The 17,034-nt window shown below is 23.9% G+C and overlaps 1 protein-coding gene across 1 annotated transcript in view; it reads left to right on the forward strand.

Moving 5' to 3' along the window:
• LOC132929003 (collagen alpha-1(V) chain-like) overlaps positions 1-17,034 on the forward strand; it is a 75,211-nt gene that overhangs the window by 22,022 nt on the left and 36,155 nt on the right. Inside the window, exons 2-19 of the mRNA XM_060994018.1 lie at positions 1,745-1,942; positions 4,052-4,211; positions 6,784-6,937; positions 9,477-9,662; positions 9,802-9,915; positions 10,697-10,786; positions 10,864-10,938; positions 11,044-11,101; positions 11,189-11,241; positions 11,777-11,813; positions 12,445-12,543; positions 13,823-13,858; positions 14,466-14,554; positions 15,120-15,201; positions 15,761-15,787; positions 16,130-16,219; positions 16,301-16,319; positions 16,903-16,955. Coding sequence (XP_060850001.1) covers positions 1,745-1,942; positions 4,052-4,211; positions 6,784-6,937; positions 9,477-9,662; positions 9,802-9,915; positions 10,697-10,786; positions 10,864-10,938; positions 11,044-11,101; positions 11,189-11,241; positions 11,777-11,813; positions 12,445-12,543; positions 13,823-13,858; positions 14,466-14,554; positions 15,120-15,201; positions 15,761-15,787; positions 16,130-16,219; positions 16,301-16,319; positions 16,903-16,955 — 1,620 coding nt within the window. The remainder of the gene's footprint in view (positions 1-1,744; positions 1,943-4,051; positions 4,212-6,783; positions 6,938-9,476; positions 9,663-9,801; positions 9,916-10,696; positions 10,787-10,863; positions 10,939-11,043; positions 11,102-11,188; positions 11,242-11,776; positions 11,814-12,444; positions 12,544-13,822; positions 13,859-14,465; positions 14,555-15,119; positions 15,202-15,760; positions 15,788-16,129; positions 16,220-16,300; positions 16,320-16,902; positions 16,956-17,034) is intronic.

Here is a 17,034-nt window from a genome sequence, read left to right on the forward strand (position 1 = left end):
AGTGACTTTTCATAGCAAACAAAAGTATTATAGAAATAATATTTATATTTATATTCAATTTTAATGTGTTTATTTACGTTTTTTTAATAATTATTCTTAGGTGTATAATACCTACACTTTTAAATTTATAAACTGATGTTGTATACTTAATGCGATTTATTCTAATCAATATTATGTTTCTTAGTTTTCTACTAAACAACCACTTTTGTGATAGTTGGTATGAATTTGAAATCCAAACATATCTTAAGTAAGGTATCTACCCTTGAAAAAACTTCAATAAAAAAAAAATATATTATATCAATATTCAGTTAAAATTAAATGAATATCAAATCAAATTCTATCGCACAATTACTATTATAGTAAAAGACTAATTTATTGGGGCAATATTTTTTGTTGACAATAAAGATGAGTAAACTGTGTAATTGGTACCTACTATTATTTTTAAATATTCTATGCTAAAATTAACATAATCCATCGAGCCATTGCAATATACGAATTTAAATCTATATTTTCTTTTGTACATTTATATAGGTACTCCTTTCATATAAGCATTAGCATTCTCGAGTAGACATAAAGTTATGTTTTATACGTTTTGGAGTAGGTAATCCATTATTAATGAATGTCAATAACAATTATTGTAATATTGTAATATGCCATTTCGTGCATGTGATTTCAAACGACCCAAAGCATAAGATGTGTTTGTTTCGTTATTATAATATTAAATTATTGTGTATATATATTTTAATAACTATATATAACAATATGAAATGTACAGTGTAGGCACACGCTGTACCTCTACATCTACATTTATGTACTTACCTATGTACATCTATGTAATTTGAGCATTTGATTATTCAATTATTCACGAATATTATGATTATACGATTACGTATAGTGTAGAATTTATGTAATTTATTCGTATTGTGTTTACTACAGGAGCGAATAAAAGTAACAGATGAGTGAGAATGAATTTGCAGTTTTTTTTTTCATTTAAACCCTTTCAATGAAATATACACACACATTACAGCATCATGATTAGTTTTTTTTCATTATTAAATATTGTAAAATGTTGTAATTCCCATATTTTTAACGAAGAAACACACAAGTGACAATTTATACGAAATGTTCATAACATTCATCTCTTCGTATTAGTGTATGATGTATACATAACACTTAAAAGTGACGAATGAAAGTCGTCAGAAAAAACGTAAATATTAATAGTTACTATAGAATATAGATAGAATTGCTTATGCACGTGCAAAACGATACGATTCGACGAACCCATTATTGCAGGTAATGAGTGGTTGAAAATTATTCACCGTTATCTCGTCCGGCTTCCTAAAGCAATAAAACGTGCTATTTTTTTAAAAATCGATATAGAATATTAAACGTATTTATTAATGCAAGAACAATAAACAATTTATGATTAATGTTCTTCTGACCTTGTTGATAACTTTTGGGTTGACCTCCAGGCGTTACACTACGTGTTATAATGTCTCGTTAACAGATTGTACAACGAAATAAAATACGAGTTCCAGTACCTTAAAATCAATATAAAAACAAGTACTTAACATCAGACGTAGAATTTAGAAACAATAAACATATTTAACATACGAAACTTTACAATAAAGCACGTTCAACATTTCCAATATCATTGTCCTTAATTCTCAATCTTGACCGTATCTGTAGGAATAATATAGTATATTTAAAATCTACTTATGTATATATTTTTATTATGTTACAGGTTTTAGCATTTTGGAAGCTACAAATATCGCCGAACAAAATGTGGGCGTTAGCATTACTAGCGGCCGTTGTGCTAACGACAAGGCGTACAAACTTAACGAAAGAGCTATTTTAAGTATAGAGACGTCTCAGATATTTCCCGAGTTCCAACAATTTCCTTTAGATTTTTCAATATTAGCCGAGATCAGAACTGACCAAGGTTTGGATGAAATAATGATAAAGCTTACTTAAATACCATTTAAAATTTAAAGACAAATTAAAAAAAAAATGTTTAGATTAACGTCACCTGCTTTACGCATCTTTGTGGTTTTAATATAAACCACAAAATAATATAAGTTTTATGTTTTGCGAAATATAAACAATTTTGATAATTATTCAAGGAGAGAACTATTTATATTAAAACGTGATTACACAAATATGTTTGCTGATTGAAAATTTTATATGTTATAATATGTAATGTATTCAATCAAAGATAAATAAGCACGTGTCTAATTAAAGTTAAAAAATAAATAGATAGACTTGAATAATAGTAATACATCAATATAAATATAAAAATACATTTTTAAGACTAGTGAACGTCGTTCTTGAATTTTGTATACAATTTACAATAAATAATTTTAAGTTTAAAATTAGAATCCGTAGTTTATACAATTTACTGTCTTGTGTGTGGTCCACAAATTACGTTTACGCCAAAAAAATTGCAAAAAAATACAATTTTCATAAATATTAATGTAAATAAAAAAAGTGCATTATGTTAATAATTAAATACAAAAATTTAAATAGATTTTTGACTGTAGGTGGAAGAAAAAAAAGCCGATAGTAAGTTATGGTTATGATAAGTATAATAGTGGTCGGTACTTGAGACAAATAATAAATAAAATGTTTCTCATTTTAGCTTCTTTTCATTTGAAATTAAAACAAAATAATTTGAATATTATAAAAAATTGTTTGGATTTCCATACATTTGTGTTCAGCTTATAAATTATAAAACCTTGTTTTTGGCGCTTTTTCACGCACGAGCACGTTATGGCTATGGAGAAACTGACGCTCTGGGCACCTGATGTTGTCAGTAGAGAACGGCGGCTAACGGGTTGCAATGATAAATTAACACTGTTGTTTATAGTATTTAATTATAGTCGTTTCCTAGCAAAATGGTTTTTCATTTCTCGATAGCGATGCCGCCATTACGGTGTTTCTTTTAATACAACTTTATTGTACTTAAGCTAGGAATATATTTTTTTTATTAATATATACAAATCATTTTTTAATTTGAGTTTATCTAAATAAAATTTATTATATATTATAGAAAATATAAAGTTTTAAATATAATACTTATATAATATATATTTTTTTCGATTTAAGAAATATAATACTATTTAACATGAAACCCTATATGCATTCCATATAAGTACAATGTAAAACATTTATTCAGTTTTATTTTGTAAAATATAACTGTGAAATTTAGTGTACTCGTATGTTATTATTGTCACGAATCTTCATTACGTGTGTCATATATATAAAAGACTTTTGAGTACTTTACTACTTTAAATGTCTATAAAGGTTTGATCAATCAAAAAAAAAGTAATCTGTCCATTTAATCGATTAAAAATTTAATTAAATATTAGAATAATTTATTTCCAATTTAAAACAGGAATGTCACTAGGATTCTGAAATAAAATGTATGTTGATTATATTTAAAAAATAAATTATATTTTCTCTGATTAATTAGTAATGATACCAACAAGAGTATGCATAGTTTTATAAATTTTTAACCAAAGAATATAGATTAAAATAACACAGAATGGTTTAACAATTAAAATATGAGATGATTTTTTTAATATTAAAACACTACAATTTTTTTTTATAGAAATTCAATTAATTATTACTATACATATATAATTAGTCTATAAATAAAATATGATAAAACTAAATGTATTAATCTAAATTTAATAACAAAAATATTAAAATTAAATGCTTTCAAAAATTTAAAAATCAATTTAGCTTTTAAAAATACCACTTAGTAAGTAATAAAATGATTAGCTTGTAGAGGAAAGATTTTTGACTCAAAGGTATGATATTATGATCTTAAATTATGACCAATTATTTACATTCCAGAAGTTTCTTTAAATAATATTGATATATTTTTGATATATTTTCACGTTTTACTATTTCTAATTTTTAATTTGAATAACTGCATTATGTAGATTGGATCGTTTTTTTTATAAAAACGTTACACAACTAATTTTACCAGTTATATATATATATATTTTTTAACATTTTATTATGTCAAAAATAATTGTTTAAACAGGTTCCGATACAAACAGAGTTTTTCTCATTTACAATGAAGCAGGAGATGAACAGTTGGGTTTGACAGTTGGGAGTGACATTATGTTGTTTTATAACGACATGGAAGCCCAAGAAGGATATAAGACCAAAATAAAATTTAATACTATCATCAACGATAATCGGTAAGTTAAAAAAAACAAAATGAATCGTCGGATTTTAATTTCATAGTTTATCTTTTAGTATATAATATTTAATCATACGTTAACACTGTAATTATATATGAAACGTTATTACATTTATGTTATATATACATGTATTATTTGAGTATTCAGAATAGTTTATTTCCAAATAACCTAAACTTAGCAATTATTAAACTATTGCACAAAGGTAGTAATCGTAAAAATATGGGTAGTTATCATCTTATTGATCAATTTTCGTGCTATCCAATTTTGAAAAAATTATAAAATTAAGATTTATCTTATAGCTGGAAAAAATAAACTATAATTGAAAAATCAATACTACGTTTTCAGACCGTTTCGTTACTGAAACTGCTCTGTATAATGTTACGCAGTTTTTAAATGGAACATTAGATAATAATAAAAATGCGATTGAAGTTTTCTTATATTTGGAAAAGAATTTGATACGTACTAAACATCATAATACTCTATACTCTTACGGTTCTTACCTAATTTTGAAATAAATAACAAATCATATTTTGGTTTGTAAATTATCTATATGACAGAAAAATGTAGTTGAAATTAATAATATAATACACGATACCAAATATATTAAGTATAGTGTATCACAAGATAATGGCTTAGGGCCAATTTTTTTTTTTATTATACATTAATGCAGTATGTGATGTAAATATTAACAGCAGTTTATAGGTAGCTTTTCTCAGAATTATGTAACTCACAATAGTGTTCAAATTTATAGATTGTCGTGTACATGTATGTAAAACAACTATCTGTATATTTTTCTTTCTTTAGACACTCTCTGTACTCTATAATACGTTGTAAAGTATTTTTGAATACTTTTTTTTTAGTATTATCTATTATATTCATATAATCATAATATTGTGTATGAAATTAAAATTAATGATAAAAAAATAGTTACTAATTTCCTACGAAAAGTTGTAATAATTTTGAAATATATATAATTTCAATAGTTATTGCTAAATAATCAATGCTTAATAATTCATATGTTTCCTTAAATTATTTTGTCACATTTGTACAACTGGTCATTAGGACTAATTTAATTATTTAATCATTTAATATTTTTTAATTTTCACATAAACATTAAATTTATATATTATTGTATAACACTGCGATATCAACTCTAAGTGGATTTTTTTACCAAACAATAGAATACGGGATACAGTGAAATAAAGTTAAATCCTGAAATTATACAATATGTGGTTTTAAATAATTCTATTTTATTAAATTTAAAAAAAAACTTTAAAATACTACAGTTTTTCATATTTGCATACAAAACAAAACTCTTACCACAAATGTATACAAAAAGAAGTAATTTATAAAATTAAATTGACAATATCCAGAATAAATTGAATTTTTTTTGTATCAAATAAAGTAAATACTAGTTAGTAGGTATACATGTTATCATTTAATAAATCTTGGAATATGAAAGTGCATGAAATAGAGTTATTCAATAATTATATAATATTAAAAAATATAATAAGACATTTTTATTATATTTTTAATATGTTTACTAAATTCAGAGTACCTAAATTAAATTTTGACCCTGTGTGTTATACACTCTTTTTTCATTTTCAATATAATATAATCTTTTATTTTTAAACTAGAAACACACTAGTGTATTTGCAATACACTTTAAAAATGTACTATCATAAATACCAATACGTATTTACATCATACAATTATTATGGATATGGAATCTTTACAATCACCACCACTTCAAAGAAGCGAACCCCACAAAACTATATGGTTATTTTATTGTATGGTATTAATGCAAATAACTAAAAACTATTTAACGTTTAAAATAACTTTTAATACAACATAATATAATGAAACATTATAGATTTTTGATTTTTCAGACAGAATACTAAAAAATATACTCGTAAATTTAAAATTGAATTTGTCAGTAAGTATTGAAGAATGTATAAATTGAATATAAAAATCATCAAAAAAAAATTAAGATACTAAAAATAAATATTTTTAATAAAGCCGTTACCTAAAATCTATTATAATATTTAATTTCGAAATTCATACACACAATATTATGAAACTTTTGAGATACAAATTTTTTAATTTATGTTGAATATAACAGTATAATTAAAGTTAACAAAAATTATAAATTATCTTTATATAATATTATGAAGGTAAAAATATTACGAGTATGATATTATTTTATTGTATTCAATATATTTTGTATCATACAAATATACAATATTTATATACCTTATAAAATAAGTGTTGACTGTTTGAAACTTTGAGGAATTATCATAGAGAATATAATTTTTTGTTACTTAAACACGTGTTATAGGTGTTATAAAAATGATTTTATTGTGTCATAATATTTACTAAATATAACAAAAAAGTTATATACAATTATTAGATCAGATAAACGTATTCTTATTTCTGTCTATCTTATTTCAACTCTTAGGAAAGTGGAGAAACTAGAAACCCTTACAACATCCGCTGTAAATACGCTTCTGTATAAATTATACAGTAGTATATATTAATATATAATGATAGTTGTAATTTGTAATTTTAGGTGGCATAAATTATTGTTCAGTATCAAAGGAGATTCAGTGACTATGATTTTGGATTGTGATAAACAAGTCACAAAAGAACTTAAGAGAAATACAACAATTAGCAATTCAGGAATAGTGATGATTGGTCAACAATTAGATGAAACGTTTTACCTGGTAATTCTTTATTTGGTTACGCAATTTAGGTATTATAACCAGTTATATAGATAATTTTCTGGTATTAATATTTTTAATTTTTTAATTGATTAATGATTATAATATTATATAGTTCAATGAACTCTAAATAATAAAACGGTCTAAAAAAGTTTCATTACGTCATTTATATAGCATAATATTACGTTAGGTATCTAATATAGGTAGTATATCTATAATGTTTTATTTATTTGTTTTTAAATACTGTATCATTTTTTACTATTTGTTAATTACAAAATTACATAGACATTAAGATGTATCCTCAATCAAAAATTGTATATTAATGTTCTAAAAAAAAAATCGTTATTAAATCGAAACTCTAGAGAAAATGCTATGTTAATTAACATAATATATTGTAAAATGTTTAGTAAGTATAAAGTATATTAATATAACTGTTAAAATCACATCTAAAAAATGAATAATTTAGTGTGAATACTATTACACATAGCATTTATTAATTTGTGTATTTAAATTGTAGAGGTAAAATATGTATTACCGTAATAACGCGGTAGCGCAGCCGTTAAAACGCTTTATCAGTTATTTTATAATTTAATTTAAGTTATAGATAGAGCACCAAATATTTTTATTATCTACTATACTGTTTTATTATACTATTATTATAGTTCGTTAAACATTCCAGAAAATAAAAAAGTTGCACTTATGGTTCGAAGAGTGATTTTTTTCGTTTTAAGAAGTTAATGTTCCCCACGAAACTCATCTAATACAATTTTATATAATTTCCATTGTATAATAATATGTAGGTATAACTAAATATTGATTAAGCCGTAAAATGTCAATACTATAGACAATTCATTATTAACCTTATCAGATGCATTATCATGTATGGTAGTTTATAAACCAAATTTTAACTAATATACCTATAGTTATTTTACTAACTAGTAACTAAAATTTGAAATGGAATGTATAAATGAATTTTTGTAAATGTCACTCTACTCTATGCATATTTGGCGTATTTTTTATTAAAACATTTTTATTTAATTTAATAATAAATAAGAATAAGTTTACTGTGAATTTTTTAGTACAACTTGTTTTTAAAATTTAATGTATGGCTTTTTTCTTATAAACAATTATAAATTAACAACAGTTAATAACATTATATTTTGCGATAAAAAATAAAATAATTGAGTATTTTTTTAATTTACATATTTATACATTGAGTTATAGAAAAATAATTGCAAATCAAAATAAACTTAGTGATCTCCGACAGTATAATTTTTACGAATAATTAGTTATTATTTATTGTATATATTAAGCTTTTTGAATATTTTGTTTTTAATTTTCAAACACTGATTACAAAGTCCTTCTTAGGTCCACATGAATGTATTTACGGTATTCAAAAATAAGGTACTTTAATCAAATACGGAATAAATCTAAACCAATCAAACACCGCTTGTCGAATTATCTACACAAACTATTCCCATCTCTAAATTCAAACTATAGAAAACACTACCATAGCGTTGCTAATCACTATAATTTTTCATTCCAAAACGACCAAAATGATCATATGAATAATGTATATAATATAATTAACCATCTTTAAGTGAATGGTAAACTTAATTTAAGCTTACATTTAAAAGAAAACTTTTTAGTTTTATTATTTAAATAACAATAACATTCTCTTTTTAATTATTATACAGTTTGTGATAATTATATGATACTAATTGTATGTACAAAATTGGATTCATCCGTCACAAATATATTCATGCAAACTTAATAAATAAAATTAATGAAATAGTAACTTATAATTGGTTGTCATTTTCATCATTAATCATCATTACTGATACAATAATCAAATATTATTGATACCTACTAGAATAAAACATAGGATACTTTAAAAATAAATATATTATTAATATTTTTAATATTATTATTTGTTTTTTTTTTCAATAATTATGTAAGAATAATATATGGGTATTAATTAATACTTTTTTTTAATGTTAAATATTAACCTTGACGAATAATATTCTTTATTCAAAAATATGATTCAAATTTAAAATTTAATATTTCATTTGCAGAAAAATGTATTGTTTGATAATAGGTATAATTTTGAGAGAGAATTATATCTTGTCTATTATTGTTATTGTTAATATTCAAGTCAATTTGAATTAATTTCAATTAAAATAAGAATACGTAATGCCATAAATTGATTATAAAATTGATTGATTCTTTGCTCTAGGTCTATTTGTTAACAAGCAACTAAAATTATGTTTCTAGATTGAAACCCCAACATTTACAGACAACTTCATCCAATTTTTTTTTTTTAATTGGATTTCTTATTGCATAAACAAAAAATGTCACGTCTATATAATCATATATTTATAATATAATATATAATAATATACATAATATAATATAATTGCGTTCTGCAGTTGTGATTCATTATGTTTAGTTCTATAATTGAATGTCAGTTTTCATATTGTAGCGGGACAATGCACGTCGGCATATCAAAACGAATAAACGAAAAGTTTTAAAATATTTTCAGGGTGACATTCAAGAGTTAAGGTTTTATTCAACGCCAGATGCTGCTTATGAAATGTGTTCCGTTGGGATGGATGTCTGTATTGAAACGCAGAATAAAACCGAAACATCAAAAACCAACGTGATAGACGTAAATGAATTTGAAGAACTTTCTACGTCCGACATAAATTCATTGGAAATGACGAGTGTTGTACGTATTGGCCGATATACCTACTTATACCACAAAAAAAAAAAATCAAATCGTCATGTGATATTATAATATCATAATTATTAATACTATTAATTGTTATTTATTATTATTAATTTGTTTGACTATCGCTTGCCTACAGACGCATAGCCCAAGATCGTCCGATACAAACATCAGTCAGACCGCGTATGGTGTACAGCAACCTCAGTGCATGTCGGCAGTTCGTGGTTATCCCGGTCCACCCGGAGAGCAAGGGGTAAACAAAATTACATATTTCCATATTTATGTATGCAATACTATCTATTTATCTACTATCTATGCATAAACGACATTAATATTATTGTACTTCCAATATTCACTGCAGTATAATTTAAGCGTACACGATTGCACACAAGTGGGTTTAAAAGGGTATATGGGCTATGGCACTACCAAAATAAAATACATTCATAATTCATCGATCTACCCAGAATCTAAAAAAAAATATTAAATGTCATTCAAGGTTTAATTCTTCAATATAATATATGTATAATATATCTATTAATATGTATTTATATTTAGAAATCATTAGTAGGTATTTATTATTTACTATATATATTATAACTCTTAAATTTTAATAACAATTATTTATTAAAAAACTATAAAATTAATGGATTTGGCCTATAGTATCCGCCAAAATAGTAGGTGGATGCACAGAGTCGACACACATTTTTTTTTCTTTTTGATTGATCAATTGTCAATTTATTTTTATTGCGTTGGCCGATCGTTTAACCGATTCGTATAAATATATAGTGAATTCTATATATAATAATAATATACTAAAGCTGGATATATATATATAATGTATATACGCATAAAACAATACAAACGAATACTACTTTATTTTATTCGATGACGCCTTATCTCGTCCTGACATGCATTTCGTCCGTGAGTTTTTGTTTTTCTGCTTCACTGCGGTTTCGATAATTTTTTATTGTAGTAACGGGTTGGCAATATTTGTTTAAAATGTAAAGATTGTCCTTTTATTTATTATTATCTAGCCCCAAGGTCCGAAAGGAGATTCTGGCCGCGATGGCATAGACGGGTATGCTGGTAAACAAGGACCTCCGGGACACGTGTTTCTAATACCAGTTCGTATCGTTATTTCATTTTAATAACTACAGAATATTAAGTAAATATTATATATAAATACTGTTTTAAATTTCAGCTGAATCAAAATCAGGGGGATAAAGGTCCGGATAGCCAAGCCGAAATATTCAGACAAATGTTGGCGCAACACATGGTCAGTATTGTTGTTTTATTGGTTTTGAAATCTAAATAAAATAACCGTGTTATGGAGTAGGTATTGCAGATAAGTACATGAAGCTTAATTTTTTTTCTTTTTTAGTTGTCAATGAGAGGAGTTGATGGACCAATGGGTATGACTGGAGTAGTAGGACCAGAAGGTTTGTTTTATACAATTATTGTATGAGTGTTTTATAACAACCACGCATGTATTTAATCTTTTTATTGTAATTTTTAAATAATTAAAGGTCCACCTGGTCCCGAAGGTCCTAAAGGAGAGTCTGGAGAACAAGGGGAAGTGGTATGTGTAACTTCAGAAAGATATATTATTATATAAGTCCAGAAATGCTTGCGCTATTTTTCAGGACATAAAAATTGCAATACTGCATATTACACACACACATGCACACACACACACACACACACACACAACACATATACTCGTATATATTTAAATTAAATAAACTATAAAGAGCAAAAAAAAATTTGGTCGCTTCGTTTCCATTTGTACATAGTGCACTCAATATATCAAATCACAACTCTAAAAATATCAAGTTCATGCTTTATTTCTTTATTTTATCTTAAAATTGTTTAATATTTTTCGATTTATTTTTTATAATAAAATAATAACAAAAAATCACAAATAAAATAACAGATTTTTTGATAAAATAAATAAATTAAAAATAATAAAATAGTTATATATCGGTTTATTTTAAGGGCACGATTAAAAAAAAAAATTATTTTCATTAGTTTAGTTTTAATTATTTTTAAATTTTCCCTTGTATAAGATACTTCTGTATAAGTAAAGTAATATTTGTGTTTGAATTTTGTTCTAGGGGCCAAGAGGTATTAGAGGGATGCCTGGACCATCAGGTTAGTACATTATGATTTCTTTGGATTATATCTTATCGCAGTAAAATAATTTTGAAATTCTATGTAACGCAGGAGGAAGGGGAACTATTAATAGTTACTTATACTAACCATTAATTACACTAATGTTATAGATACAAAATATATTTTTGATAAAAAAATAAACAATCTTAAGTTCAAGTCAGTGGGTTGAAAAAATGACAATATGTATTTCACACACATAAATTCAAATATTTTTTAAATATTATATCTATCTCAACGAGTACTAGAAAACCCAAATACAAGTTAAGCTTTAAATCATAATGCAATACATTTTTGCAAATACATTTTATTTGCACTTTAAAATTATATTAAATTAAAAAAAAAACTTTCAATTTTTACTTGATTCTAAGAAATGTTTTTGAAATAATGTAATTTTATTTTCTAAGAAATATAAATTCGATGATACGAATTAAATTATAGCATGCGCGTTTTAAAAAAAACACCTTGAAAATTGTCTTAATTAAGTTGAATGCCTCGTTGAGTAGTTTAATTTTTTATTTTCTAATAAGAACAATAACGTAAACTATGTTAGTTTAAAAAAAAAAAAATACAATAATTAAATTGGAGTATATAATTTTTATAATTGCAAAAGGTCGTGATGGACACAGGGGTAGACCAGGCAGAGATGGAGAACGAGGAGTTACAGGTCCTCCTGGAGTCAAAGGAGAGCCCGGAGTAACGGGAGCAATGGGTAATTATTATTACGACTATTAAGGTTGTTATTATTATTTTTATATACATAAATAAATTTAAATGAATTTATTATTCTTTGCTTTGAAAATACTATGTATTTATTTATTGTATTTGAGGACACAATATGTATGTAATATTCCTTTAATATTTAGTGGTGTATTTGACAGATAATTTTGTTTTAAAGAAGTCTAGATTAGTAAACATTTTTCAAACGTTAATATAAATATATTTACATTGTATGGACAAAAAATAAGGAAAAAATAATATTACGGAAAAATTATAGATCTTTAAGTAAATTTAAAACCAATTGGTTAAATAATCAAATCCTAATTTTAGTATTGACTAAAAAATCAGAAATAATATAGTATCCTCCAAAAATAAATTCGTTTGTTAAGATACTTAATTTATTCGTTTGTCCATATTTTTAATAATTCACACTTAACTTTTAATTTTTATTTTATCAACGTTAAAAAGTAAGTTAATAATTCTATTAAATTCCTCAATTTCCCAAAAATATAACCCTATCATTAAATAATAATTAATTATATATATATATATACAAACAATGTATATGGATTGTAAATAAAAATCATAGTTATTACAATACAATAATAGTATTTTTATAATTTTACTATTTGTTGATTTAATATTTTTTGGTAAATTTTTTAGTCTTACCAAACACTATAAAAATCATAATACATTTACACAGCGGCATTATTTTGTGTTGTTTTTTTCATATAGGCTCTGATACAAGTTTTATAACTAAAGTTCTAAAATATTTTGTTCAATATTAGATGGATAATCATACAATTTTTTTTTTATCTTTATAAATTAAAAATATTAAAAATATCAAAATATCATGTTTTATAAGCACATAAATTAAAAAAAAAAATATGAAATACATTAATAAACCGAGATACAAGCTCTATCGAATGCAACGATTTATCACTACTTTCAAATTTTAAATAAAAATACTTCAATATTTTTATCAAAATTATATTTTCATTACGAGTCACATGCAATTTGTATGTTTTTTTATCTCGATTATTTTATGCAAATTTCGTCATGTAGAATCTACATTGTAGATTATAGATTTAACATATTTAGATGATATGATGTAAAATACAATCACTTGTATAGATAAAATAAACACTTAATTGAGTTAAAATGAAATTATGTTTTAACGCTTATAAACCATAATTTATTTTATTATATATTTATGTGCCATTCTTAGTAATTTCAGTAAATAATAATTAAGTATAATGATATGTTTGTAGGGTTACCTGGAGAAAAAGGAGATCGTGGACTTCCGGGTAAGTATCATAATAACACCACAATTAAACCATACGTATAGTAATTTAAGTGTCATATTTTTTATGTATAATTTATTCAAATAATGTGGATTCTATTTCTGTTAAAAATAGATTGATGTTATAAATTGAATGTTACGAATATTATATAAATTTACTTATAAGGTGCAAATATAGTGTCTCACATTGTTTGTTTTCATACATTCCCACAGATATTATAACCACCTTAACCCTCAATGTAACCTATACCTGTTTAAAATTTCAAAATTGCATAACTAAATGAACATAATATAACGTTTTTTAATAATACAAATTTTAAAGTATTTACATAAATGAGCCTTATAAATTGATTATCTATTTCAGAAATTTATGCAATAGGTATATACTCAATTGAAAAAAAAACTCTACTCTAAATGACAGTAAAAGTAATTCTCAATGGTATGAATTATATTAAATATTTTTTAGGTTTTATAAATTAAATGAAAAATACTTAATTATATTGTTTTTGAACTCTTATATCTTTTATACATATTTTAATACGCTAATTAAAATCTGTTGAATACAACTCATTCAAATAAAAATTACTTACTTTAATTTTCATAATTTTTAGGTCAAGTTGGTGTTACAGGCCCTCGTGGTAATGATGGTCCCCAAGGTGAAGAAGGGCCTCAAGGTTTAGCTGGCTTACCCGGAGAAATGGTAATATCCTCGATTTTAACTTACTAAAAAAATATATAATACCTTATTAAAGTATTTATGTTATTAATACAGTTTAATACATATATTATCATTATAAATTATCTACTCTCAAATAATAATATTCATGTTAAACATGTTTATATTGCATATATAAACACATTTTTATATGAAACATGATATTTTTATTGCATTACATTTGAACTATATATTTTTTTAAATTATTCATAATAAATAATATACAACTGAATTATTTTTATTTTAAACAAAAGAAAATACAATTTTCAACTCATCAGTTTTTAAATAATTATAACTGTAAAAATAAATAGATGATGGTAATCAATTAATTAATTATTAGCTAAACAAGACTAAATGTTTAGTATTTTATATTAAGAAAAATATAACATTTATTATATATAAAAAAATCAACTCTTGCGTGATGAGTTACGAAAAATGTAATTTGTTTTTACATTAGAAATATGAATTATTCAAAATATACAATCGTTGAGTCTACATCTATCGTTATTGCATCTGTTTATTACCAAATTAAAATAATAAATATTTTTAGGGACCTAGAGGATTTTCCGGTCTACGCGGATTTCCTGGTTCACCTGGTCCTCCAGGAGTTCCAGGATCAGAAGGACCTGCAGGTATAATAATTTTATTGTTATTTGTAAATCTTTTTTTAAAGTGTAGTTATTATTTTTATTTTAAGTAATAAGTACACGTCTTAATAAATTTAAATTTGTTGTGAACTTGAAAATCTGTAGAAAATAAGATAGCTTATACCAAGTCTAATTAAAAGCTAAAAAAAAGAAAGAAAACCTTTCAACCTTAAATAAATTAAAAGCCTACCATCATAATATCATTATATATGAATAATTAGTATTTTTATTTCAACATTCATCTAAAAGTTTAAACAGATACATTTATATTTGTAACTCTTTAATTTTATAATATTTAAAAAATATATTAAACAAAACACAATATTAGTTTTTATTAGAGACTTTTAAGTTTTTATACATTTGGTATTTCATTCACTATACATATATTGTATACATTATAAACCAACTTTAATATAATATTGTATGAAAACAATAATAATAAAACAATTCTTTAGCACTAACAAAATTAAATTTAGTAAGTAAAGTACTAGTAAGTATTATAATTTGTTATTAAAAAGGGAAAATTATTTTTACATTTTTACAGGTCCTAAGGGTAACACTGGAAATACTGGTATGTATGTAAAAAATATTATAATTATATAATTTTAATAAAAACCATTTTTTTATCGTGTAAAAAGTCATATAGTTATTATACAACGAAGTCTACAATAATAATTATTAAAATTAGAATTTTTTGAATTTCATATTTATTAATGTCAACATTTCAGTAATGGCTTAATGGATTCTTAAAAATAAATTATGTTTTTTGGTTATCAATATTTGATTATGATCGATACTCTATGCTTTAAAATATGTCATCCATTAAATTAAGAAATAAAATTATTTTTTTCCTTTTGCATGTTATAATCTGTATAATATAATAAAGAAACAATTATAATTTCTTAATTTTTAGGAATTCCTGGACCACCAGGTCAGATTGGTCCTGCTGGTCCCATTGGTTCCACTGGAGCAATAGGTGCTTTAGGTCCTCCAGGAGATCAAGGTATATTATTATAAAATATATAATAGTTTATAAAATAAAAATTACTATAGTAATAATATTTACAATGTTATTTTGTTTTAGGACCTCCGGGAAAACCAGGGTTAGTTATATAATAAATTAATACTAAATATTAATAAATATTTCATCTAACCAAATGATACTATACAGTTTAAAGTATGATAATATTATGCTTTTAATTATTTATTATTTCGATAATATTGGTAAAATGAAAAGTCGATAGCGATAATTATAATACCTAGTAGATTATTTTGAGAATTGTGGACTAAATAAAGATGTATTTTAATGTAAACTTGTAAATTAACATAATTTACCGTAAGTCGAAATTTTTAATTTATATTATTGAAAATGATTATGATAAAAATCCTGATACTTACTAGATAGGTAACATTTTTATATTCCAATGTTTTACTTTTTAATTATCTTATTTTTGTATAGAGTACCTACTATTACGAGTATTAACGATAGACGTTGATCAAAAATTAAATTAAAACAATATTAATCTTAAATTCAAATTATATATTAACATAGCTCAACCCATTAAATATATTTTTATATTAAAATTAAATTCATAATTACCACAAACTTTCTCTTAAAAATAGAAAAATCCTTAACATTAGTTTTTGTAATAATATAATATTATATAACATTTTGTGATATTGTAGATTGCCAGGATTACCAGGAGCCGATGGACTACCTGGGCACCCCGGAAATGCAGGTAATTTCATAAATGCACTCGAATTCAATTTTGAATACAAAAAAAAAGTGAGGAATAATCACTCTGCTGTATAGTATAT

Source organism: Rhopalosiphum padi, chromosome 4, assembly GCF_020882245.1.
Source record: "Rhopalosiphum padi isolate XX-2018 chromosome 4, ASM2088224v1, whole genome shotgun sequence".
In the NCBI taxonomy this organism is placed as follows: Eukaryota; Metazoa; Arthropoda; class Insecta; order Hemiptera; family Aphididae; genus Rhopalosiphum; species Rhopalosiphum padi.